At 37.7% G+C, this 25,012-nt stretch overlaps 1 protein-coding gene and 1 pseudogene across 1 annotated transcript in view; both read right to left on the bottom strand.

The window, feature by feature from the left end:
- Positions 1 to 25,012, bottom strand: part of DNAH8 (dynein axonemal heavy chain 8) — a 339,200-nt gene that overhangs the window by 285,819 nt on the left and 28,369 nt on the right. The window contains exons 8-11 of the mRNA XM_060403159.1: positions 17,874 to 18,050; positions 15,455 to 15,568; positions 9,981 to 10,088; positions 7,594 to 7,695 (exon numbers count right to left, since the gene is read on the bottom strand). Of these exons, the coding sequence (XP_060259142.1) occupies positions 7,594 to 7,695; positions 9,981 to 10,088; positions 15,455 to 15,568; positions 17,874 to 18,050 (501 nt within the window). The remainder of the gene's footprint in view (positions 1 to 7,593; positions 7,696 to 9,980; positions 10,089 to 15,454; positions 15,569 to 17,873; positions 18,051 to 25,012) is intronic.
- LOC114109719 (dnaJ homolog subfamily C member 2-like) lies at positions 3,379 to 5,530 on the bottom strand (annotated as a pseudogene).

Raw genomic sequence — 25,012 nt, 5'->3', positions numbered from 1 at the left:
TCCCCAAAACTATACAGTAAAAGTTTCCTGAAAAGATTTCAGATGTGATAGAAATTGGGTTAAACTAGAATTCAGAAAACCAAACTTTCATTTCTAATTCAGTAAGTAAATATCTAGTGACCTGATGGATATTAAAAGAATTATGAGAATAAATTGCTAAGTTCTATGTCAAGAGTTCTGGCTCCTGCTAATAGGTCAACTTGGAGGGAATGATCTCTGCCTCCCACTCCAAAAATTAACACTGGAGAAATTCTAGATGGCAACATGGAATCCAAAAAATAATAACAACAACAACAGAAATGATTAAACTTCCAGGAAGAGTATGGGTTGTTTTGAATCTGAGGATTGAGTGAGCAAGAATGATTAAAAACACAATGGAAGAAGATAAGTAATACTGTTAACAAATAAGGGGACATATTATATAATAAAGTAAAGATTAATAAGATAATATTATCAACATTATGGCAATAATTTCAACTTTTAGAAAAATTGAATAAATTCCTCAAAAATATAACCTTACCAAACTGACTCAAGAATAAATGAAATAAAAGTGAAAAAATTAGTTTTTTTTAAAAAATGAAACTATGTATTTTTTAAACATATATGCCAGGGACTAATATCTAGACTATATAAAGAACTCTTACAACTCAACAAAAGCAGAACAAACTCAGTTCAAAAGTGAGTAAGGGATTTGAAAGCTATTTCTCCAAGGAAGATATACAAATTGCCAATATGTATTTGAAAATAAGCTCAACTGTTACTAGGCATTCAGTCAGTTCAGTTGCTCAGTCGTGTCCGACTCTTTGCGGCCCCATGAATCGCAGCACACCAGGCCTCCCTGTCCATCACCAACTCCCGGAGTTCACTCAGACTCATGTCCATCAAGTCTGTGATGCCATCCAGCCATCTCATCCTCTGTCATCCCCTTCTCCTCCTGCTCCCAATCCCTCCCAGCATCAAAGTCTTTTCCAATGAGTCAACTCTTCGCATGAGGTGGCCAAAGTACTGGAGTTTCAGCTTTAGCATCATTCCTTCCAAAGAAATCCCAGGGTTGATCTTCTTCATAATGGGCTGGTTGGATCTCCTTGCAGTCTCTCAAGACTCTCAAGAGTCTTCTCCAACACCACAGTTCAAAAGCATCAATTCTTCGGCGCTCAAAGAAAAAGAAAAAATAACAAGCACTGGGGTGTATGTGAAGAAACTGGAACTCTCATTTATTGCTGGTGAGAATGTAAAATGGAACAGCAGCTATGGAAAACTGCTTAATGGTTGTGCAAAAAGTTAAAATATAGAATATCCATATGATCCAGCAATTCCATTTTTAGGTATACACTCAAAATAAAGAGACTCAAAGAGGTCATTACGCAACAATGTTCATATCAGCATTATTCACAATAGTCAGAAAGTGGTTAACAACCCAAATGTCTATCAAAAGATGAATGGATAAACAAAATGTGGTATATCCACACAATGGATAATACTCAGCCATAAAAAAGAATGAAATTCTAATACATGCCACAATATGAACTTTGAAAACATGTATGTTAAAAAAGGGACCAGCACTGAAGGACAAATACTGCCTGATTCCACCTAAATAAAACACCTAGAATAGACAAATACATGAAGACAGAAAGTAGAACAGAGATGACCAGGGGCGTGGAGACAGGGAATCAGCTGCTGTTTAATGGATAAAGAGTCTCAGTCTGTGGAGATGAAAACATTCCAGAAATTGATAGCGGTAACGGTTACACAATATTGTAAATGAGCTTAATGCCACTGAACCACAAATTTTAAAACAGTTAAAAGGGTAAATTTTACCTTGTGTATATTTTATCACAATTTTTAAAATTTTAATGATAAAAGGAAACAATAATTTTTAAATCTTTCCACAAAAAACTCAAGCGCAATGAGTTACATGAGTTCTATCTGGATATTTTTTTCGTATAGTACTTGCAGTTTTATAGTACTCAGCAGTGTATAGTTTGTATAGTACTCAGCAGTGGCCACAGGACTAGAAAAGGTCAGTTTTTATTCCAATCCCAAAGAAAGGCAATGCCAAGGAATGCTCAAACTACCACACAGTTGCACACATCCCACACACTAGCAAAGTAATGCTTAAATTCTCCAAGCCAGGCTTCAACAGTACGTGAACTGTGAACTTCCAGATGTTCAAGCTGGATTTAGAAAAGGGAGAGGAACCAGAGATCAAATTGTCAACATCCGTTGGATCATCAAAAAAGCAAGAGAGTTCCAGAAAAACATCTACTTCTGCTTTATTGACTACGCCAAAGACTTTGACTGAAAATTCTTAAAGAGAAGGGAATACCAGACCACCTGACCCATCTCCTGAGATATACGTATGCAGGTCAAGAAACAACAGTTAGAAGTGGGCATGGAAAAACAGACTGGTTCCAAATTGGGAAAGGAGTACATCAAGGCTATATATTGTCACCCTGCTTATTTAACTTATATGCAGAGTACATCACACGAAACGCTGGGCTGGATGAAGCACAAGCTAGAATCAAGATTGCCAGGAGAAATATCAATAACCTCATACGCATAGATGACACCACCCTTATGGCAGAAAGCTAAGAGGAACTAAAGAGCCTCTTGATGAAAGTGAAAGACGAGAGTGAAAAAGTTGGCTTAAAACTCAACATTCAGAAAACTAAGATCATGGCATCTGATCCCATCATTTCATGGCAAATAGATGGGGAAGCAATGGAAACAGTGAGAGACTTTATTTTGGGGGGGCTCCAAAATCACTGCAGATTTGTGACTGCAGTCATGAAATTAAAAGATGCTTGATCCTTGGTAGAAAAGCTCTGGCCAACCTAGACAGCATATTAAAAAGCAGAGATATTACTTTGCCAACAAAGGTCCGTCTAGTCAAAGCTATGGTTTTCCCAGTAGTCATGTATGGAGGAAAAAGTTGGATTATAAAGAAAGCTGAGTGCTGAAGAATTCATGATTTTGAACTGTGGTGTTGGAGAAGACTCTTGAGAGTGCCTGGACTGCAAGATCAAACTAGTCCATCCTAAGAAGATCAGTCCTGAATATTCACTGGAAGGACTGATGCTGAAGCTGAAATTCTGATACTTTGGCCACCTGATGTGAAGAACTGACTCAATGGAAAAGACCCTGATGCTGGGAAAGATTGAAGGTGGGAGGAAAAGGGGACAACAGAGGATGAGATGGTTGGAGGGCATCACCGACTTGATGGACATGAGTTTGAGTAAGCTCCAAGAGTTGGTGACAGACAGGGGGTTGCTGCAGTGCATGGGGTAGAAAAGTCGGACATGACTGAGTGACCGGACTGAACTCAACTTAACTTGCAGTTTTACTTTTTAAATGCACATACAACAGTCTGTCATTATGTCATTTCATGGCTCTATCTGACTTCAGCACTTGTTCTTGAGCATCATTCCTTGCTTTCACCATCTTAGCAAGTTTCATATGTCATTTTGGTAGTACTTTTTATAGTGCCAGATACTGCTTCTGCTATTTTTCCCCATCTTCCAGGTGCATTTACTACCCAATAAATACATTTTCAAAGGTTGTTCCAAAAGCTTCTGTTCTTCTATTGTCAAGACGTGAAATCTGCACACGGATTTTCAAATTGTTCCGAAGGTGCTGACAGAACCTTCAGCACTTCAAGGTACTGACAGTTTGAGGCTCCTCTCCATACAGTATGCCATCTTTTCGATGATGGCCAAGTTTTTAGAGACTCTTCTTTGCCAATGAAATCTTTGGCAGTTTTCTTGACTCCCAGAAGTAGAATACACATTCATGTAATTGGTAATAATTTCTCATCTTGAATTTGTCCCAGCAAGGAAGAGGCTCACGGATTTAATTAGCAATTGCAGATCAATTCTCTTCTGATCAATTTTTACTGCCATTTCCACCTTCAACAGTTGATGTCTCTGCATTTTTAGATACTTGGCACATACTCAACTTCCTTTCTCTTCTACTTTGCTCATTTTCTTCTATCTGTTTTGCCAGAGCAATTATTCCTATTTCTTTTGTAGGTGATGTGAGTTTTTCACTGAAGTACAGTAAGCTTGCAAGTTCAAGGGTATCACCAAGTTTTTCCACTTCTTCCATTACTTTAATTGACTTCATTGCATCATCAGAAATGTGATTCCAGATCTTCCATGAATTTTGAAGTTTTTGCTACCTTTCCCTTTTCTTATGGAGATATAGTTGACATATAACATTACATCAGGTGGCGCTAGTGTTAAAGAACCCACCTGCCAATACAGGAGACATAGACGTGGGTCCCATCCCTGGGTTGGGAAGATCCCCTGGAGGAGGGCATGGCAACCACTCCAGTATCCTTGCCTGGAGAATCCCATGGACAGAGGAGCCTGGTGGCCTATGGTCCACAGGGTTGCAAAGAGCTGGACATGACTGAGCAACTTAGCATGCACACACAACATTATATTAGTTTCAGGTGTAAAACATAATGATTTTATATTGCCTTTCCCTCTTAATGGCTTTTTTCCTCTGGATATCTTTTTTCTTCTTTGCCAGTAATCCATTTTGACAAACTTCCTCTTCTCTCTCCTTAGTTACCCAAACAGCTTCTAATTGAGCTCATCTCTATTTTCTTTAGCTTCTTTCTTCTTCATTTTTCCTTCTGTTTTTCTTCTTGCATCACAGTTATATGCATTAGCAACTGACCTTCCATTCATTTCTTCTTTTTTCTTTATGCCCTTGTTGCTCTGTTCTGCTTTTCAATCTCTCTCTTCTTATCATGACATTCTGCTTTTTATTCCCTTCATCTAAATAAGAAAACTCTCTCCAAGAATAAAAATTGTACCAGCAGGAATAAAATACCTCTACAAAAAGGATGAATTCATATCATTAGGTTTATGTTTTCTTTTCTACCGCCTGGAATACATTTCAAACACTTGGGAAAACACTTAGAAGAAACTATCTGTTGCTTCACTTCTAGAAGGAACTGAGTTATCAAAAGCAAGAACTATATTCTTAATTTCTCCTCTTGTCACCAAATCAGACTTTTCATAACCTCTATTTATGCAAGTGAAGTTGTCATTATCTCCTTCTTTAAATGGCTCACCAGCTCTTCGGGTACTGTTTTTTTTTTAATATAAATTTATCAATTTCAATTGGAGGTTAATTACTTTACAATATTGTATTGGTTTTGCCATACATCAACATGAATATGCCACAGGTATACACGTGTTCCCCAACCGCTGCTTTACATGCTGCTTTGGTCTGTCTCTATCCAAAAACTGCATAATGATTCTGGTTCTTCCAGTCTTTGGGTTTAAGTGTTTTCAGGAAGAGAAACTATCCTAACTGCAACTCCTCATCTCCTGTTTCCTCTGACCCCTCTTCCTTCTCCTCTGGTTGAGAGGGCAGAGTGTGCTGATGGCAGTGCTCAGGACCCACCCTGCGAGCACAGCAGCTCGTGTCCTGGGCGGGGCACCGAGCATCCTTCCTTGCTCTGCCTCCCAGTCTCAGCCTCCCGCCTTAACTCCACAAAGCCCAGGATCCAGCACATGAAGAAAGCAAACCACTTCCAGGTGGAGACTTCCTGGTATGGCAATTTCTTTCAGACTTTCAAAATAACACATCACTTTGATTTTCTACAGGCTCCTCCAGAGACTGGAAAAGATGAGAGTACTTTCTTCCCCTCCTTCAGTCATATTCATTCTGAAAATTTAGTGCCAGAAACACTGACAAGGATACTGTGAGAAAAGAAAATTTACAGGCTATCTCTCTCATGAGTATAGTTGCAAAAGGTCCTACAGAAAAGTGTAGCAAAGTGAATTTAAGAATGTCTTTAAAAAGATAATTATACCATAAGTTGAGTTTACCCTAGGGATAGCAGAATAGTTTCAATTTCAGTTCAGTTCAGTCGCTCAGTCGTGTCTGACTCTCTGTGACCCCATGAATTGCAGCACGCCAGGCCTCCCTGTCCATCACCAACTCCCAGAGTTCACTCAAACTCACGTCCATTGAGTCAGTGATGCCATCCAGCCATCTCATCCTCTGTCATCCCCTTCTCCTCCTGCCCCCAATCCCTCCCAGCATCACAGTCTTTTCCAATGAGTTAACTCTTCGCATGAGGTGGTCAAAGTATTGGAGTTTCAGCTTCAGCATCATTCCTTCCAAAGAACACCCAGGGCTGATCTCCTTTAGAATGGACTGGTTGGATCTCCTTGCAGTCCAAGGGGCTCTCAAGAGTCTTCTCCAACACCACAGTTCAAAAGCATCAATTCTTTGGCACTCAGCTTTCTTCACAGTCCAACTCTCACATCCATACACGACCACTGGAAAAACCATAGCCTTGACTTTAGATAACCTAAAAATGTCATCTAAGCTATACTCCAGTACTTTGGCCACCTGATGCGAAGAACTGACTCATTTGAAAAGACCCTGATGCTGGAAAGATTGAAGGCGGGAGGAGAAGGGGACGACAGAGGATTAGATGGTTGGATGGTATCACTGACTCAATGGACATGAGTTTGAGTGAACTGCAGGAATTGGTGATGGACAGGGAGGCCTGGATTGCTGCAGCCCTTGGGGTCACAAAGAGTTGGACACAACTGAGCAACTGAACTGAACTGAACTGAACTGAAGCCACTCTCTCAATCCATCCACCCTCTCCCTCCCACACTGTGTCCACAAGTCTTTCTGTCTGTCTGTGTCTCCATTGCTGCCCTGCAAATAGCTTCATCGGTACCATCTTTCCAGATTCCATGCACATGTGTTAATATACAATATCTGTCTTTCTCTTCCTAACTTACTTCACTCTGTACAATAGGCTCTAGGTTCATCCCCCTCTTTAGGACTGACTCAAATACACAAGGAGCTCAATCCAGTGCTCTATGACAACCTAGAGGGGTGGGATCAGTTGGGAGATGGGAAGGAGGTTCAAGAGCGAAGAGACATATGTATACCTGTGACCAACTGATGTTGATGTGTGGCAGAAACCAGCACAATATTGTAAAGCAAATATCTTACAATAAAAAATTTTCAAAAATGTCATCTATTATGTTAACAGATTAAAGAGAAAAATTTTATAACCTCCTCGATGAATAAGTGCATAAAAACTTTCTTCAAAACCCATTCATAACTTTTAATAATATCTCCTAGTAACCAAAATCAGGAGTAAAACGTCCTGGAATCTAATCAATGATGTACTAAAGCATCAAACCAAATGGGGAAATGTTAGAAGCATTTTCTTCCAAAAGAAGATCAAAATAAGATGCCAACTATCACAAGATCTACTTAAGGATGTATGACAGTCCCAGCCAATGAAAAAGGCAAGAAAATGAAATTTAACAGGGGATGGAATAGGAGGAGTGGTCAGAGCATATGTAACAGTACACAAGAGGTGTCTGATACAGGCACCCCACGGAGAAGCTGAGGATTAAATGGTGCCCTACCAGGAGCACTAAACATAGAGGGAAGTGGATAATTTTAATGAAGTTCTTTTTATTTGCTCATGCTACTCTGTACAATACTTTTTCAAAGTTAGCATACTTCATCAATGAAAAAAGTAAACAAAATTGAGCCAGATGGTAAGAGCTTTAAGAAAATAAAAATACTTGTACAAACCTGAATTTTCTTTAGTACCACTGGTGTTTCCTGATCCCATACATGATTAGTTCCCCCATCAGTAATATATGCTTTACATGCTGTCACCATTTGGTTGGTTACCTAAAATAAATATCATTCCAAAATAACTATATGTAGAGAAAGAAATAAAACAAGTTTTTAAAAGCATAAGCATGTTCTAAATCAAAAACGTGACAAATAGCAAACATAAAGTTAATTAATTACAGAATACAAAAAACAGAGAAATACACATTTCAGTCAAAACAAAGAAAAGCCAAAGTCATATTTACCTACTTCATTTAACTCAGCGTCACTGGGGCTAACAGTTTCAAAGTCAACTATATTTACCCCTTGTCTATTTCTCTCCTAATTAGGACTTAATCCAGTCCAACTATGGTTCTTCACTATCCTTCACATGCAAACTAAATATTAACTTAACCACCTCTCACATCCCCCAAAATAGTGAAGAAAACAAAAAAAAAAAGATAGCCATTTACATGGTCAGGAAGTTAGATCGAGATGGCACACTGACATACAGAAATTTTAGAGAATTCCTAAAATATGGAATCAAATCTAAGGGTTGGGGGTGGGGGTGGGGAAAGGACTAGAGAAAGCCAGTAACCTTCTGGAGAAGGTTACTTGAAGGTGAAACCGCTATGGAAATTTTTTAAGATAGGAGGCAATGTGAGGTGACCCTTAGCTGCAACCCTGAACACTGGATTTGGAGCAACTTGTACAGCAGGCAACAGTGACATATGCTGAAAGGATAAACCAATAAGTAGACCACAGCTTTGGGGAGGTGTGACCCGAGGAGCTACTGCACCCACAAGAGGACACATCAGAGAGAAAGCTACTCCCACTCCCTCCAACAGTAAGTTATGCCCCTCACTCACGAGAGACAGACAAAATAAACAAAACCCAGAGGCAAATCAGGAATCTCAAACACAAACATGGGCAGACAACCAAGAATCATCAAGCAACTGAAGAAAACAAACACAGCGACAGAAGCATTAAATTCAACAAAGAGAGAAAAGACAGCAAAGACATGCGTGAAATCTTTTAAAATAGCTTTTATTAACTAAATTAGTTTGTGAGAAAGAGATGAGAGGATTTTTACATCATGAAAAGGAAACAACAGAAGAACTTGGAAACTGAAATTTGTATTGACCAGTAATTGGGATACAAATAAAGAGGCAGTGAGTGAGCTGAAAGGTCAAAGGACAAAGACGGACCCAAAAGATAATAATTAATGAATATAGATTTTAGATTCAAGAAAAGGGGAATAAATTGTATAGGTGGATATAATCAGGAGTAAAGAGGAAAAGTTCCCCCAAATGAAGAGAGACGACAGTCTTTTTGAAGTAAAACAAACTCAGCAAGTAGAGAACAAAATACACGTAAAAAGAGCGTTACTTTGAAATTTTAGAAGTTCAAGAATAAAGGGAAAAATCCTAAAATCTTCCTATGAGAATAAAATAGGTTTCCTACAAAGGAAGAACAGTAAGACACAACAACATAGTACATAATGGCATCTTCGAAGTTCCAGGGAAAAAGTATATTGAACTTAAGAAATCCAAACTAACATTTGAGCGGTAGGACAAAATGAAGCAATTTTCAGACACGCAGGAATTCAAAGGGCTCACCACAGAAACCCTCTCTGGAAGAATTACTGAAGAATTTTTTTCAGCAAAAGAAATAATAAATCCAAGACAAAGGAAGAGGTGGAAATCACAACACAGATCAAAGAAACTAGCAATACTTAGATTTCAGTCTGAATGCCTGTTGATTCACAATGTTGAAAAAATAGCAACACTAACATGGAACTAGCAATCTCCACGTGGAACACGTAGCAAAGAGGAAGACAAGCAACGGGGAAGTATCCTAAAGTTCTTGCCATGTTTGGGACATAGATAATGAATGATTAAACCTATCCTTTGATTTAAAAAACAAAGGTTGAAATGTGACTGTTATGTTCTGCTTATTTACAAGTAAATTCTATTCATGTGTTTCTTGGATAATTTTTTCAATTATTTAAAACAATCAAATGACACTACATGGTAAGATTTTACATAAACTACAGTGTGCATAGAAGTAGCTAAGAAGCATTATTAACAATACACCCAACTTTTACCTCTTATGCAAAACTATTTGGAATAAATAAATTAGAAAATCATCAGACACATTTAAACAAGTCTTGGGCACTTACCTCTGACAAGCAGAAAAGTCCCCCTTCAATTAAGTACAATTGACTCCAGGCAACATCTTTCTTTTCTTGTCCACAAAGTATGAAAATCCAGAATTTCCCTTTTCCCTTTTCTGGCTCAAATGGAAAGCACTGCTAACTTTTTCACAGGGTGACATGTATGGCTTCTTCCCTTGAAACTCACCTTGATAAACAATGAGGTCATTCTCTCAGAAGTATTATAGTACCTGGACACACTGTGAATCATTCTGATAGCATTTATCAAATTTTGTATTCCACGTGCCATGGAAACCTAAAATTGAAATATAGCAAGTGAATTCCACCATATGTTCATATTTTTAATAACCAGAAAGCTATAATATTCAAAACTCTAAACTTACATAAAATAGTGTAACATTTTACTAAATGCCAAGTGGTATCCTTGACAGGATACTGAAACAGAGACATCAGTTTTGACAAGTGTGCCAAGGTAATGCAAGATGTTAACAGGAGAAATTAGCTGAAGAGAATTCTGTACTATCATTTGCAACTTTTCTGTACATGTAAACTTCAGCTTTTATTTATGCGAATTTCCTCGAAGTTCAGTGGTTAAAGCTTGGCACTTCCACTGCAGGGGTCCCGGGTTCAATCCCTGGTTAGGGAACTAAGATGCTGCAAGCCATATGACATGGCCTAAAAAAAAAATTTTTTTTTTGTCGTTTAAAGAAAAGATTTTGGAAGTGAAATTTATTTAAGGATTAACAGCTCAAGTTGTTCTTTTTAAAGATGAAGAAACAGATATCTTAAGGGGTAAAATGACTAATGTATGGTTAAAAGGCTGGTTATCGGTTATTCGACTCAATTCGCCTATCAGCAAACCTAGGAAGTACTCCCAGGTTCTAACAGTACTGACAGAATTCCAAATATAAGGAAACTATCCTGGAGGAGGTCAAGGCAGCGTGGGAGAGATGCAAACAAACCACTGAAACAAGTAGAATGGCATGGACCAAAGCAGAGCAAGTGCATCCGAGCTATCAAACTATTGGTAACATACACTGAAAGGTTACTATGCACCAGGCACTAAGCAAAGAGCTTCACATATTATCTAAATTTACGCTGACAATGACCCTTTAGGGCAGGTTTGATTTCATCAGATCTAAAACATCACTGATTGTAAGACTGCACCGCTGCTTTAGGTGCTACTAAGAAAGGGGGAGAAAAAGCAACAGAGTTCCAGAAAAACATTTACTTCTGCTTTATTGATTATACCAAAGCCTTTGACTGTGTGGATCACAACAAACTGTGGAAAATTCTTCAAGAGATGGGAATACCAGACCACCTTACCTCACTCCTAAGAAATCTGCATGCGGGTCAAGAGACAGCAGTTAGAACTGGACATGGATCAACATATTGGATCCAAATCAGGAAAGGAGTATGTCAAGGCTGTATACTGTCACCCTGCTTATTTAACTTATATGCAGATACATCATACAAAATGCCAGGCTTGATGAAGCACAAGCTGAAATCAAGCTTGCCAGGAGAAATATCAATAACCTCAGATACACAGATGACACCACCCTTATGGCAGAAAGCAAGAAGAACTAAAGAGCGTCTTGATGAAAGTGAAAGAGGAGAGTGAAAAAGCTGGCTTAAAACTCAACATTCAGAAAATTAAGATGGTGGCATCCAGTCCCATCACTTCATGGCAAATAGATGGGGAAACAATGGAAACAGTGGCAGACTTTATTCTTTTGGGCTCCAAAATCACTGAAGATTGTGACTGCAGTTGTGCAATTAAAAGATGCTTGCTCCTTGGAAGAAAAGCTATGACCAACCTAGACAGCATATTAAAAAGGAGAGCCATTCCTTTGCCGACAAAGGTCCATCTAGTCAAAGCTATGGCTTTTCTACTAGTCATGTATGGACCGTAGAGCTGGACCATAAAGAAAGCTGAGCGCCGAAGAAATTATGCTTTTGAACTGTGGTGTTGGAGAAGACTCTTGAGAATCCCTCGGACTGCAAGGAGATCAAACCAGTCAATCTTAAAGGAAATCAGTCCTGAATATTCATTGGAAGGACTGAAAGTCCTATACGTTGGCCACCTGATGCAAAGAACTGACTCACTGGAAAAGACCCTGATGCTGGGAAAGATTGAAGGCGGGAGGAGACAGGGATGATAGAGGATGAGATGGTTGGATAGCATCACCAACTTGATGGACACAAGTTTGAGTAAGCTCCAGGAGTTGGTGATGGACAGGAAAGCCTGGCGTGCTGCAGTCCATGGGGTCACAAAGAGTCGGACACGACTGAGCGACTGGATTGAACTGAAGAAAGCGGGGTGGGATGCTCAAGACAGGGAGTCTAACTCCCACAAAAAACTAAGCCACCAAACTATGCAAGAAATTAACAACCCATGAAGAAAGATAGGAGCAAAGCCTATGTGTCCCAATCCTGCTCTTTGAGAGGCGATGGAAAATAAACTCTTCTGAGATTTTGTACCACAAGCTGGTGCTCACTCACTGCCATCTGAATTCACACTAACACTATCAAAACCAAAACATACACTACCCCCCCAGGAAAGAACTAATCATCTCAGATGGTGTAATGTTCACAATGATTCATAAAACTTGACTGGCTATAAAATGTACTCTGAGTACATTAAATGTGAGATGTGAAAATGTGAAAAAAATGAGTCAGAATCTATAAAGTATTAACTATTCCCATTTTGCAAATGAGAAAATAGAAATCTGGAGAAATACCTTGTCCAAGTCCCACAGCTCTAATATAAGCATAGCTATGTGCCTGAGATTTTGAGATCCTGTTTTTAACCTTGATGCAAATCACTATGGAAGAGCAGATAAGGTCAGTGGTATTCCTGACCTCCAGTAGTTTGCCTTTTAATCGTTAGGACAATTTAAAATATATAAAAAGATTTTTTTTATGGTGGCGGAATAAATAAAACCAGGAAAAACAACCACTGATGAGGGTACTACATGTCGTAGGTATGAGGTGTAACCATGACATCAGTTCAGTTCAGTCGTTCAGTCGTGTCCAACTCTTTGCGACCCCATGAACCGCAGCACACCAGGCCTCTCTGTCTATCACCAACTCCCAGAGTCCAGTCAAACCCATGTCCATTGAGTCGGTGATGCCATCCAACCATCTCATCCTCTGTTGTCCCCTTCTCCTCCTGCCCTCAATCTTTCCAGCATCAGGGTCTTTTCAAATGAGTCAGCTCTTCGCATGAGGTGGCCAGAGTATTGGAGTTTCAGCTTTAACATCAGTCCTTCCAGTGAATACCCAGGATTGATCTCCTTTAGGATGGACTGGTTTGATCTCCTTACAGTCCAAGGGACTCTCAAGAGTCTTCTCCAACACCACCATTCAAAAGCATCAAGACATAATTAAATCAATTTTATGTGGCTTATGAAAATTAGTATCATCACTTTTCATATTATATCGTTATCTGTAGATCAACAAGATTCTAATGAAAATATGCCTAGAATTCCTTCCACCCTCAATAAGGCAACCTTATAAAGAATGAAAAAGGCCTGGGGATTATATCAAATGGGCCCACCAGGAAAATGCCCTTCATCTGAATTTTAAACATTATTATTTATAATAATAGCTCCTTGGGTGCACAGTTCTTGACTATACATAGAGTTTAGACATTTTATACATAAAATAGATAAGAGTAGATATGCCTATAGTGCAATACCAGGATGAAAACATGAAACGCAAAATTCATAAAATTTTATCAACAAGAAATAGAAGCATATGCATCCACTTTTCCTGCTCAACTGGCAGTTACAAACTCAACAGCAACTGCTTTTAATAAGAATAAAGAAAATGAAGGGAAAAAAAGAATTTTTAAAACCACAGAAATGGCTTATGAGCGGGAAGAAATTATAAGACCTAATACTAATAGTACGTCGCTAATTTTAAAAGATAACGTTCAAAATATTCCTACATCAAAGAATGTCAGAAGCTCAATAATAACAAAATAACAATAATAATAAAGTACATCCATGGCTAGAGCAACTGAACAAAGCTTTTTTCCTCTATTTTATACAATTTCCATATGATTGTATGTGTGAATGTGAAGGGTGGGTCACCAGTCTGCTTAACATTTCTACTCTTGGGTAGAATTAAATCACTTGAATGTCATTACCAATGATTAAGGAAAACAACAAAAAATGGAATAAACTGAGAAATAACATCATCCCTCATCCTCACTGAATAAAGTTTTTTAAATTACTAGGATGAAAAGAAGTAAAACCAAAACTAAATGATTTGAAAATTATATAGTTTTAAACAAGTCTTTTGAATCATGATGTTGAAATTAGTATACCTTAAAACTCTGAGGTCTTGGTAACAATAAAAAGCATTGTTATTTTCTTCCAAGTTTACTTTTTATAGTGAAAAGTTTTAAATATATAGAAAAGTACATAGAACATTATAAAATTTATATATATTCTCTTTCAGCATGCTTATTTTTATTTTATTTTTATATGATTTTTAAAGAATATATATTATTTTATTATGTTGAGGTACATTCCTACTATACCCAATTTATTGAGAATTTTTGTAGTATTTCATCAAATGCTTTTTCTGCATCTATTGATAATCACATGTTATCTTTCATTCTGCTAACATGAGGTATCACAATTATTGACTGACATATGTTGAACCATCTGTGCATTCCAGAAATAAACACCCCTTGGTCATAGTGTGTGATTCTTTTAATGTGCTATGGAATTTGGCTTGCTACTGTTTTGTTGAGAATTTTTATATCTATATTCATCAGGGATATTGACCTGTAATTTTATTTTTTTGAGGTGTCCTTATCTGGCTTTGGTATTATTAGGGTAATGCTGGTTGAGCATCCTCTCTTGCTCACTCTAGGGTAAGTGAGTTGTTCTGCGCATAGGTCCATGTGATGTGCAATAGAAACAGACCCTCTCCAGTCAGTCTCCCCTTCAGAAGAGACCACATCCCCAACCCACAGCTTCTTTGCAGCCTCATGATTGACCTTGAAGCAGATGTATTCAGCTACGTTGTGCCTGAATTCCTGACATGCAAAAACTGTGATATAATAAACGCTTATTCTTTTAAGTCACTCAGTTCTGGTATAATCTGTTATAAGCAATGAACAATTAATATATTTGTCTTGCTCAATGTATAAATGAGGTCATAGTTATGATAATGCCACATATTTAAATGTGGGTTAAAATAATAAATATAGTTTATGATTCATTACAGATATATAATAGGAAAAGACATCTTTTAAATAACTTTTGTGCAGTACACATTTTTCCCAATATACACATATGATTTTAAACATGCTAATTTTTAAACTGTATTGATTTTTAACTGGAGGATAATTGCTTTACAATATTGTGCTGTTTCTGCCATACATCAACATGTATCAGCCCTAGGCAAACATATGTCTCCTCCTCCTCCTCCCTCCCATCTCCCACCCCATCCTACCCTTCTATGTTGTCACAGCACTGGGTTTGAGCTCCAGGTGTCTGTCATACAGCAAACTCCCACCAACTATCTATTTTACATATGGTAATGTATATGTTTCAATGCTACTCTGTCAGTTCAGCCCACCCTCTCCTCCCCCCACAGTAAACACGCTAATTTTTAAAGCTACACTTTAAAAAGTATACTTACTAGATCATAGTTATAGAGAGGCTGACATACTTTTTCTAGAGTGTACAAATATCTGACATTATCTTTTGATTCATTAGCTGTATCTGTGATTCTTGCATCCAAATCACGCCAGTTCTAAGAAAAGAAAGTTTGAGTCCTGTGAAACATCCAAATATACCAGTAAGGTCTATCATGTGCTAAGATTTAACCAAGAAATTCAAGCTGTCTTCCCTGGCCATACATATACTAAGATAGTAGATATTTAAATGTGATTAACATACCTTTTTCTCATATTATTTAAGACTTATAGTGGAGAAGGCAATGGCACCCCACTCCAGTGGTCTTGCCTGGAAAATCCCATGGACGGAGGAGGCTGGTAGGCTGCAGTCCATGGGGTCGCCAAGAGTCGGACATGACTGAGCGACTTCACTTTCACTTTTCACTTTCATGCATTGGAGAAGGAAATGGCAACCCACTCCAGTGTTCTTGCCTGGAGAATCCCAGGGACGGGGGAGCCTGGTGGGCTGCCGTCTATGGGGTCACACAGAGTTGGACACAACTGAAGTGACTTAGCAGCAGCAGCAGCATAGTTACTATAAATATCTTAAGTGACTTAAGTCTCATTACTTTTGTAATTAATATTCTGTCTGTAGGCTTCAACCAGATGTGCATCTACCTGGAGTACTTTTCTAGGTTAGTTATTTGTGACATTACATTATTCTGAGTCTTCAAGAATGGGTCAAGTTATTAGAAGAACACATTATTCCAAGAAAATATCCCTATCAGCAAAGTGACCTTCTCATAACTCAGTAATAATGTACAGAGATGCTCAGGAACCATGGAGACTTACCTCATGCAATATACATAACCACTGATAAACAGCCACAGCAGTAAAGAACTATCAGAATTAGGACAAATAATACTACCTACAAACTAATATCTGAATTTTTTTTCGATGATAGAGAGATATAAACCAACATTTCTCAGGAGAACAAATGCAAGGAGCCAGTAAACTTTAAAAGATACTCAACTTCACTATTAACAAGCAAAAGCCAAGATATGACTATAGCCATTTTCTACATGTCAGACTGGCAAAACAATTTTTAAACTGATAATAAATACTAACAAAGTTGTAGAGTATATACCCCAGGAAAATACTTGATTGTAGGCACATAGAAGATTTAACTGTATTAATGTTTGTGAACATATAAAAAAGGAACAAATTTCCTCAAAAAATTAAACACAGAGCTAGTGTGTGACCCAGAAATCCCACTCTTAGGCATATACAAGAAAATGTCCACACAAGAACCCGTATAAAAATGTTCACAGCGGCATTATTCATAATAGCCAAAAAGAAGAAACAATGCAAATATTTATAAACTGACAAATTGTGTATCTATAATGGAATATTATTCAACTGTGAAAAAGAATAAGTACTGATACATGCTAAAACATGGATAAACCTTGAAAACATTAAGCCAAGTGAAAGAAACCAGTAACAAAAGACCACATACTATATGATTCCATTTATATGAAATGTCCAATCTACAAATCTACAGAGATAAAAAATGGACTGGTGGTTACTTAGGACTGGTGTGAGGGGAAAGAGACAGGTAGAGATGGAAAGTGACAGCTAAAAGGTACAGGGGTTTCTTTTTGAAGTAATGAAAATATTCTAAAATTGATGATTACACAATTCTACGATTACAGTAAAAGCCACTGAATTTTGCTCCTTAGATGAAAGAGATGAACAGCATGTGAATTTTACCTTGAGATTGTTGAAAAAAAAAGAAACTATTTCACTGTCTAAAAATAGGAAAATGATTAGCTAGAACCTGGTGCATTAATTTTCTGGAAAACTACACAGCTTGATCTGACAGGCATAAATCTCTAAGATGTGCTACTAGGAGAAGAGGGAGATAAAGAAAAACAGAATATGACACTGCATAATTTTTAAAAATTAGAGACACAAAACAAACGTGTGTGTGTGTGTGTGTGTGTTTATATATGTATTAGGAAGAAACAGAAAAGAACCTGGAAAGAATCAAGCCAAACCATTAAACCTCCAGGAAAGGAGGTAGACTAGTGGGGTGAGATGTACGGTACAGGACATTTTTGCTTTTGACTTTCTTGTAGTTATCTATTTCAATGAGCTGGTAATGATTTACAGTTTTAAAAACAATTTAAAAATAAATGGCAATCACCCTATACTAGTATTATCAAAATTGGTATGTGAAATATTGAGAAATAAACCTTCACTTCTATACTTTCTTTTCCTCTTCTGGAAGTAATTAGGGTATATGAGAAAGCCTTACTCAAAGTTTTAGCATTTCTAAATACACAGTGCCAAGTATATGAAGCAAAGAAGCAATTCAAGAAGGGTGATTTTCCAGTTGCTTATTTTGAAGTATACCTAACTTTAAAACACAAGGCCTTTTACCTTTAAGAGTTTGGAGTGTGCAACATTAAGCACATTTATAACAGCCTTACAACTTGGCCCTTTAATCTGTTCAATGATATAATTGAATTTGGCTGACATGCGTTTCCAGTGTTCCAATTCAGTGAGTGGACCCGAGTCATCAGCTTCTTTTCTCATCTGCTCACTCTCAATAAGTACCTGTAATCAAAAAAGTTCACAGCTTAGAAATGTTACTTTCTTCTTTTAAAATCTCATTATTTGCACTTTTTTAAAGAAAGTTAAAAGTATAAATGACAGTCAACACTGAATAATATTAAGAACTCTTAGTAAACCAAGACTAGAAGAGAATATCTTTACCATGATAATGAGTATCTACCAAAAAATCAACAGCAAACATCATACTTAAAAATGAAATTTTAGAAAATACCACTTTGAAACCAAGGACAAGACAATTTCATCACTATCACCACCCACTTCTATTCAACCTGGACATGGAGATCACAGAACAATATAAGGAAAGTAAACAAAAGGTACAAGAACTGTGAAAAAAACAAAAACAAAAATGGCATAATCACAGATGGAATGGTTGGCCACATTTTAAAAATTCAAGAATATATAAAGACAGACTTTTATAACTAATAAAAGCGAACAATTCAGTAAGGTTTTGGCTGTATGTATTTAAATATTAGTATCATTTCTTTACAAGCCATCTAACAATCTAAAAATGTAATTTCTAAAATGACAGCATATGCTACAATAAATAGCAACAATGTTAAGATATCTAGAGTTTAACAAAAGATGTACGAGATCTTTTTGGAGAAAATTAGAAAATTTACTTTCACCACACAAAATAAATAAATAAATGGAGAAATATACCATGTTCATGGATTGGGAAATTCAGTAATATAAAAATGGCAATTTTCTCTAAATTAATGTATACATTCAATGAAATTTCCAGTCAAAATCTCGACAAGGCTTTTTTTCATGATACCTAACAAACTAGTATTAAAATTAATTTGGGAGAACATTTAACCAGAAATAATGTAATTTTGAACAAAAACACTTGAAAGGGAATTAACATACTAAATGTTGATTTAGTAAAAAGCAACAGAAATCAATGCAGTATGGTATGAATGCAAAAAACAAACAAGTAGACCAATGGGATAGATAAAAGAGTCTAGAAACTTGATACATAACACAAATTTGTCAGCAAAGAATGGACTACCAAATACAGCTCTGGGACAACTGGCTCACTATACGGAAAGACAAAATTAGATTCCTACTTCGCTTTATACGTGCATGCTTCCTTCATGTCCAACTCTTTACAACCCTGTGGACTGTAGCCCACCAGGCCCCTGGATTCTCCAGGCAGAAACATGGAATAGGATGCCATGCCCTCCTCCAGGGGATCTTCCTCAGGGATTGTTCCCACATCTCCTGCAGCTCCTACACCACAGGCAGATTCTTCACTGCTGAGCCACTGGGGAAGCCTTTACATTATACACAGATACAAATAATTCCAGATACACTAAAGCTTAAATGGTTAAAAAATGGCAAAACCTTTAAAGAAAATATAGAGGATGGGGGTAAAACTATAAAGAAAGACATGGAATGGAGTATCATAACTGTCAAGAAAATTGTAACCACTGGAAGAAAAAGAAGTTAAAATTAGGAAGAGAAATGCATGGAGATTGCACGGTGCAGATAATGCTCTATTTCTTAACTTGCAAAAGTTACACAGGTGTTCATTTTACAATAATTTATTTACCTTATTAATTTTTAGTATTATTCATTTGTTACTCATTTTTGTATATTTCAGCATTTAAAATAAATAATTTAGGAGAATATCTTCACAACACGAGAGTACGAAAAGTGTTTCCTAAATACAAAAAGCACAAAGCTTCTAGTCACTGGAGGTAGCTAAATTGAGGCTAGATTGACATTTGTATCTCACATACATCCATTAAAATGTAAAACTTCCACATGACTAAAGACACCAATACCAACTGAAAATTCAGGACACAATAGGGAGCAATAAAAGATGAACAGCCTGAAAACATTATTCAAACTGAGTCTCAACAATTCAGTAAGATGTCATCAAGCAATCTGAAAGAAAACTAGGTAAAGGATAAGAACAGCCAATTCAACAAGGAGAGATCTAAATATCCATTAAGCATGCACAACCTCAGGACTTCCCTGGTGGTCCAGTGGTTAAAACTCCACTCTTTCTAGAGAATAGACTTATGGACTTGGGGAGAAGGGAGGAGACCGTGAGATGTATGGAAAGAGTAACATGGAAACTCACATTACCATATGTAAAATAGCTAACCAATGGGAATTTGCTGTATGGCTCAGGAAACTCAAACAGGGGCTCTGTATCAATCTAGAGGGGTGAGATGGGGAGGGAGATGGGAGGGAGGTTCAAAAAGGAGGGGATATATGTATACCTATGGCTGATTCATGTTGAGGTTTGACAGAAAACAATGAAATTCTGTAAAGCAATTATCCTTCAATAAAAAATAAATTAATTTAAAAAAAAAAACCTCCACTCTTTGAGTGCAGGGGCCGAGGACTATGATCCCACATGTCACACCCAAATTTAAAAAAAAGAAAAAAAAGCACAGCCTCAACAATGTTTGGGGTAATGTAAAATATATCAAAATACAATTTCACACCCAACATACTGACAACCATTAAAAATCTAACATTCCTAGTGTAATGGAAGATTTGAAGACATGGAAACTCTCATTTACTTAAGTAAAAAATTATAAATTAATATAACCATTGTTTGGAAGGCTTTGCAGTTAGTACCCAATAAAAGACTGCTATAGTACTTCTCTCAGCCATCCCCTAGGAAACTCTTGAACAAGTGCAAACAAGACCTGAACAACAATATTCAATGAAGATGTATCAACATTATTATTGTTTGTAATAGGACAAAAACGTAGAAACAACTAACTTTGTTAGAAAATGGATGACATCATTCAGTTCAGTTCAGTTCAGTTCAGTCACTCAGTCGTGTTCAACTCTTTGCCACCCCGTGGACTGCACATGCCAGGCCTCCATGTCCATCACCAACTTCCAGAGTTTACCCAAACTCATGTCCATTGAGTCGGTGATGCCATCCAACTATCTCATCCTCTGTCGTCCCCTTCTCCTCCCGCCTTCAATCTTTCCCAGCATCAGAGTCTTTTCAAATGAGTCAGTTCTTTGCATCAGGTGGCCAAAATTTCAGCTACAACATCAGTCCTTTCAATGAATATTCAGGACTAATCTCCTTTAGGATGGACTGGTTGGATCTCCATGCAGCCCAAGGGACTCTTAAGAGTCTTCTCCAACACCACAGTTCAAAAGCATCGGTTCTTCAGCACTCAGCTTTCTTTATAATCCAATTCTCACATCCATACATGACTAATGGAAAAACCATAGCTTTGACTATCCTGACCTTTGTCAGCAAAGTAATGTCTCTGCTTTTCAATACGCTGTCTAGGTTAGTCAGAGCTTTTCTTCCAAGGAGCAAGCATCTTTTAATTGCATAACTGCAGTCACAATCAGCAGTGATTTTGGAGACCAAAAGAATAAAGTCTGCCACTGTTTCCATTGTTTCCCCATCTATTTGCCATGAAGTGATGGGACCAGATGCCATGATCTTCATTTTCTGAATGTTGAGCTTTAAGCCACCTTTTTCACTCTCCTCTTTCACTTTCATCAGGAAGCTTTTTAGTTCTTCTTTGCTTTCTGCTATAAGGATGGTGTCTTCTGCATATCTGAGGTTATTGATATTTCCCCAGACATCTTGATTCCAGCTTGTGCTTCATCCAGCCCAGCGTTTCTCATGATGTACTCTGCATATAAGTTAAATTAGCAGGGTGACAATATACAGCCTTGATGTACTCCTTTCCCAATTTGGAACCAGTTTGCTGTTCCATGTCCAGTTCTAACTGTTGCTTCCTGACCTGCATGCAGATTTCTCAAGAGGCAGGTCAGTGGTCTGGTATTCCCATCTCTCTCAGAATTTTCCACAGTTTATTGTGATCCACACAGTCAAAGGCTTTGGCATAATCAATAAAGCAGAAGTAGATGTTTTTCTGGAACTCTCATGCTTTTTCAATGATCCAACAGATCACTGAAGATATTAAGATATCTTACAATATCAGAAACAGAATATATTAAGAAGAGGTGGGAAGAATACACAGAACTATACAAAAATAGGTCTTCATAACCCAGATAACCATGATGGTGTGATCACTCACCTAGAGCCAAATATTCTGGAATGCGAAGTCAAGTAGGCCCTATGAAGCACCACTACGAACAAAGCTAGTGGAGGTGATGGAATTCCAGCTAAGCTATTTCAAATCCTAAAAGATGATGCTGTTAAAGTGCTGCACTCAGTATGCCAGCAAATTTGGAAAACTCAGCAGTGGCTATGGGACTGGAAAAGGCCAGTTTTCATTCTAATCTTAAAGAAAGCCAATGCCAAAGAATGTTTAAACTGCCACACAATTGCATTCATCTCACATGCTAGCAAAGTAATGCCCAAAATTCTCCAAGCTAGGCTTCAACAGTATGTGAACTGTGAACTTCCAGATGTTCAAGCTGAATTTAGAAAAGGCAGAGCAACAAGAGATTAAATTGCCGACATCCATTGGATCATCGAAAAAGCAAGAGAGTTCCAGAAAATCATCTACATCTGCTTCTGTTCGGTCCTTACCATTTTCGTCCTTTATCCTGCCCATCCTTGCATGAGATGTTCCTTTGATATTTCCTATTTTCCTGAAGAGATCTCTAGTCTTTCCCATTCTATTGCTTTCCTCTACTTCTTTGCATTATTCATTTAAGAAGGCCTTCTTATCTCTCCTTGCTATTCTCTGGAACTCTGCATTCAGTTGGGTATATCTTTGCCTTTCTCCTTTGTCTTTAGCATCTCTTCTTTCCTGATATCTGTAAAGCTCCTCAGACAATTCCTTTGCCTTCTTGCATTTCTTTTCCTTTGAGATGGTTTGGTCACTACCTCCAAAATCATCTCAAAAACACTGTACAACATTATGAACCTCCATCCATAGTTCTTCAGGAACTCTGTCTACCAGGTCTAATTCCTTGAATCTATTCATCACTTCCACTGTATAATCATAAGGGATTTAGAACATATCTGAATGACCTACATGTTTTCCCTATTTTCTTCAATTTAAGCCTGAATTTTGCAATAAGGAGGTCATGATTTGAGCTACAGTCAGCTCCTGATCTTACTTTTGCTGACTGTATAGAACTTCTCCATCTTTGGCTACAAAGGGCAATCAATCTGATCTTGGTATTGACCATCTGGTGATGTCTATATGTAGAATCATCTCTTGTGTTGTTGGAAGAGGGCATTTGCAATGACCAGTGCATTCTCTTGGCAAAAATGTTAGCTTTTGCCCTGCTTCATTTTGTACTCCAAGGCCAAACTTGCCTGTTATTCTGGTATCTCTTGACTTCCTACATTTGCATTCCAATCCCCTATGATGAAAAGGACATCTCTTTTTATTCTATTTTTATATTTTTGGTGTTAGCTCTAGGTTTTGTAGGTCTTCCTAGAACTGTTCATCTTTTTTGACATCAGTGGTTGGGGCATAAACTTGGATTACTGTGATGTTGAATGGTTTGCCTTGGAAATGAACTAAGATCATTCTGTCATTTTCGAGACTGTACTCAGGTACTGTATTCTATAACTGACTATGAAGGCTACTCTATTTCTTCTAAGGGATTCTTGCCCACAGTAATAGATATAATGGTCACCTGAATTAAATTCTCCCATTCCTATCCATCATAGTTCACTGATTCCTAAGATGTTGATATTGAGCCTTACTATCTCCGGCTTGACCACGTCCAGTTTACCTTGATTCATGGACCTAACATTCCAGCTTCCTATGCAATACTGTTCTTTACAGCATCTAACTTTACTTTCACCACCAGACATGTCCCCAACCAAGCATCATTCCGGCTTTGGCCCAGCTACTTCATTCTTACTGGATCTATTAGTAATTGCCCTCCACTCTTCACCATGGTAGCATATTGAACAGCTTCCAACCTGGGGGACTCATCTTGCAGCATCATATCTTTTTGCCTTTTCATACTGTCCCTGGGGGTCTCCAGGCAAGAATGCTATTGAAGTGCTGTACTCAGCATGTCAGCAAATTTGGAAAACTCAATAGTAGCCACAGGACTGGAAAAGGTCAGTTTTCATTCCAATCCCAAAGAAGAGCAAGTTCTTTATATATTATGGATACTAACTCTTTGTTACACATGCTGATAATATTTTTCTCCCAGAAAGTCAATTATCTTTTAATGTTGCTTACAGTGATTTCTGCCATATGGATATTACTTTAATTTTTTTAGGTAGTCAAATGTGTCAGGTTTTTCTTTCATGGCTTCTGGGTTTTCCATCTGTCTTAATTAGATACTAATATAGCCCTACATAATGTTCTGATTTACCTATAGTTTTTGTTCTACTTTTCACATTACTCTCTCAAGGCTGGATTTGTTCACAGCGTGTTTTTGAGATTCATTCATCTTGTTGCATGTATCTCTTCTTTTAGTTTTAGCGATGATCCATCCTAAATCAATTTTTGTGTATGACAAGAGGTCGGGTTTATCTTAGATGTAATTTTTTAACATTTACTTATTTAATGGCCGCGCTGGGTCTCTTTTGCTGCACGTGGGCTTTCTCTAGTTGTGGGGAGTGGGGGCACTCCTCCTTGCAGTGTGCAGCTTTCCCGTTGCGGTGGGTTCTCTTGTTTCGAAGCACAGGCTCTAGAGCGCAGACTCTGGCTTCCGTTGTTCGACATCATGTCTAATCTTCCTGGACCAGGGATCGGACACATGTCCCCTGTACTGGCAGGCAGATCCTTATCCACTGTGCCACCAAGCACGTCCTAGATATAATTTTTAATGATTTCTTGCACTGATTCTGCTTAACTGGAGACCATTTGCTGCAGCTGGCCAACTTGATTTTCTTATTTCAAGTTGCCTAATATCCTCACATTAAGCTATTATCTTTTGCTCGCTCATTTTTATAAAAGAAGATCTATTTTGATTGATCATGAAAACTGGAGGAGATCTCCTCAGCTCTATGCAGGACAGAGCTTGATCTCTACAATGGCTTACAACTCCCCTACTTCCTC

Source organism: Ovis aries, chromosome 20 (genome assembly GCF_016772045.2).
Source record: "Ovis aries strain OAR_USU_Benz2616 breed Rambouillet chromosome 20, ARS-UI_Ramb_v3.0, whole genome shotgun sequence".
NCBI lineage: Eukaryota > Metazoa > Chordata > Mammalia > Artiodactyla > Bovidae > Ovis > Ovis aries.
This window is presented reverse-complemented; position numbering and strand designations above follow the sequence as displayed.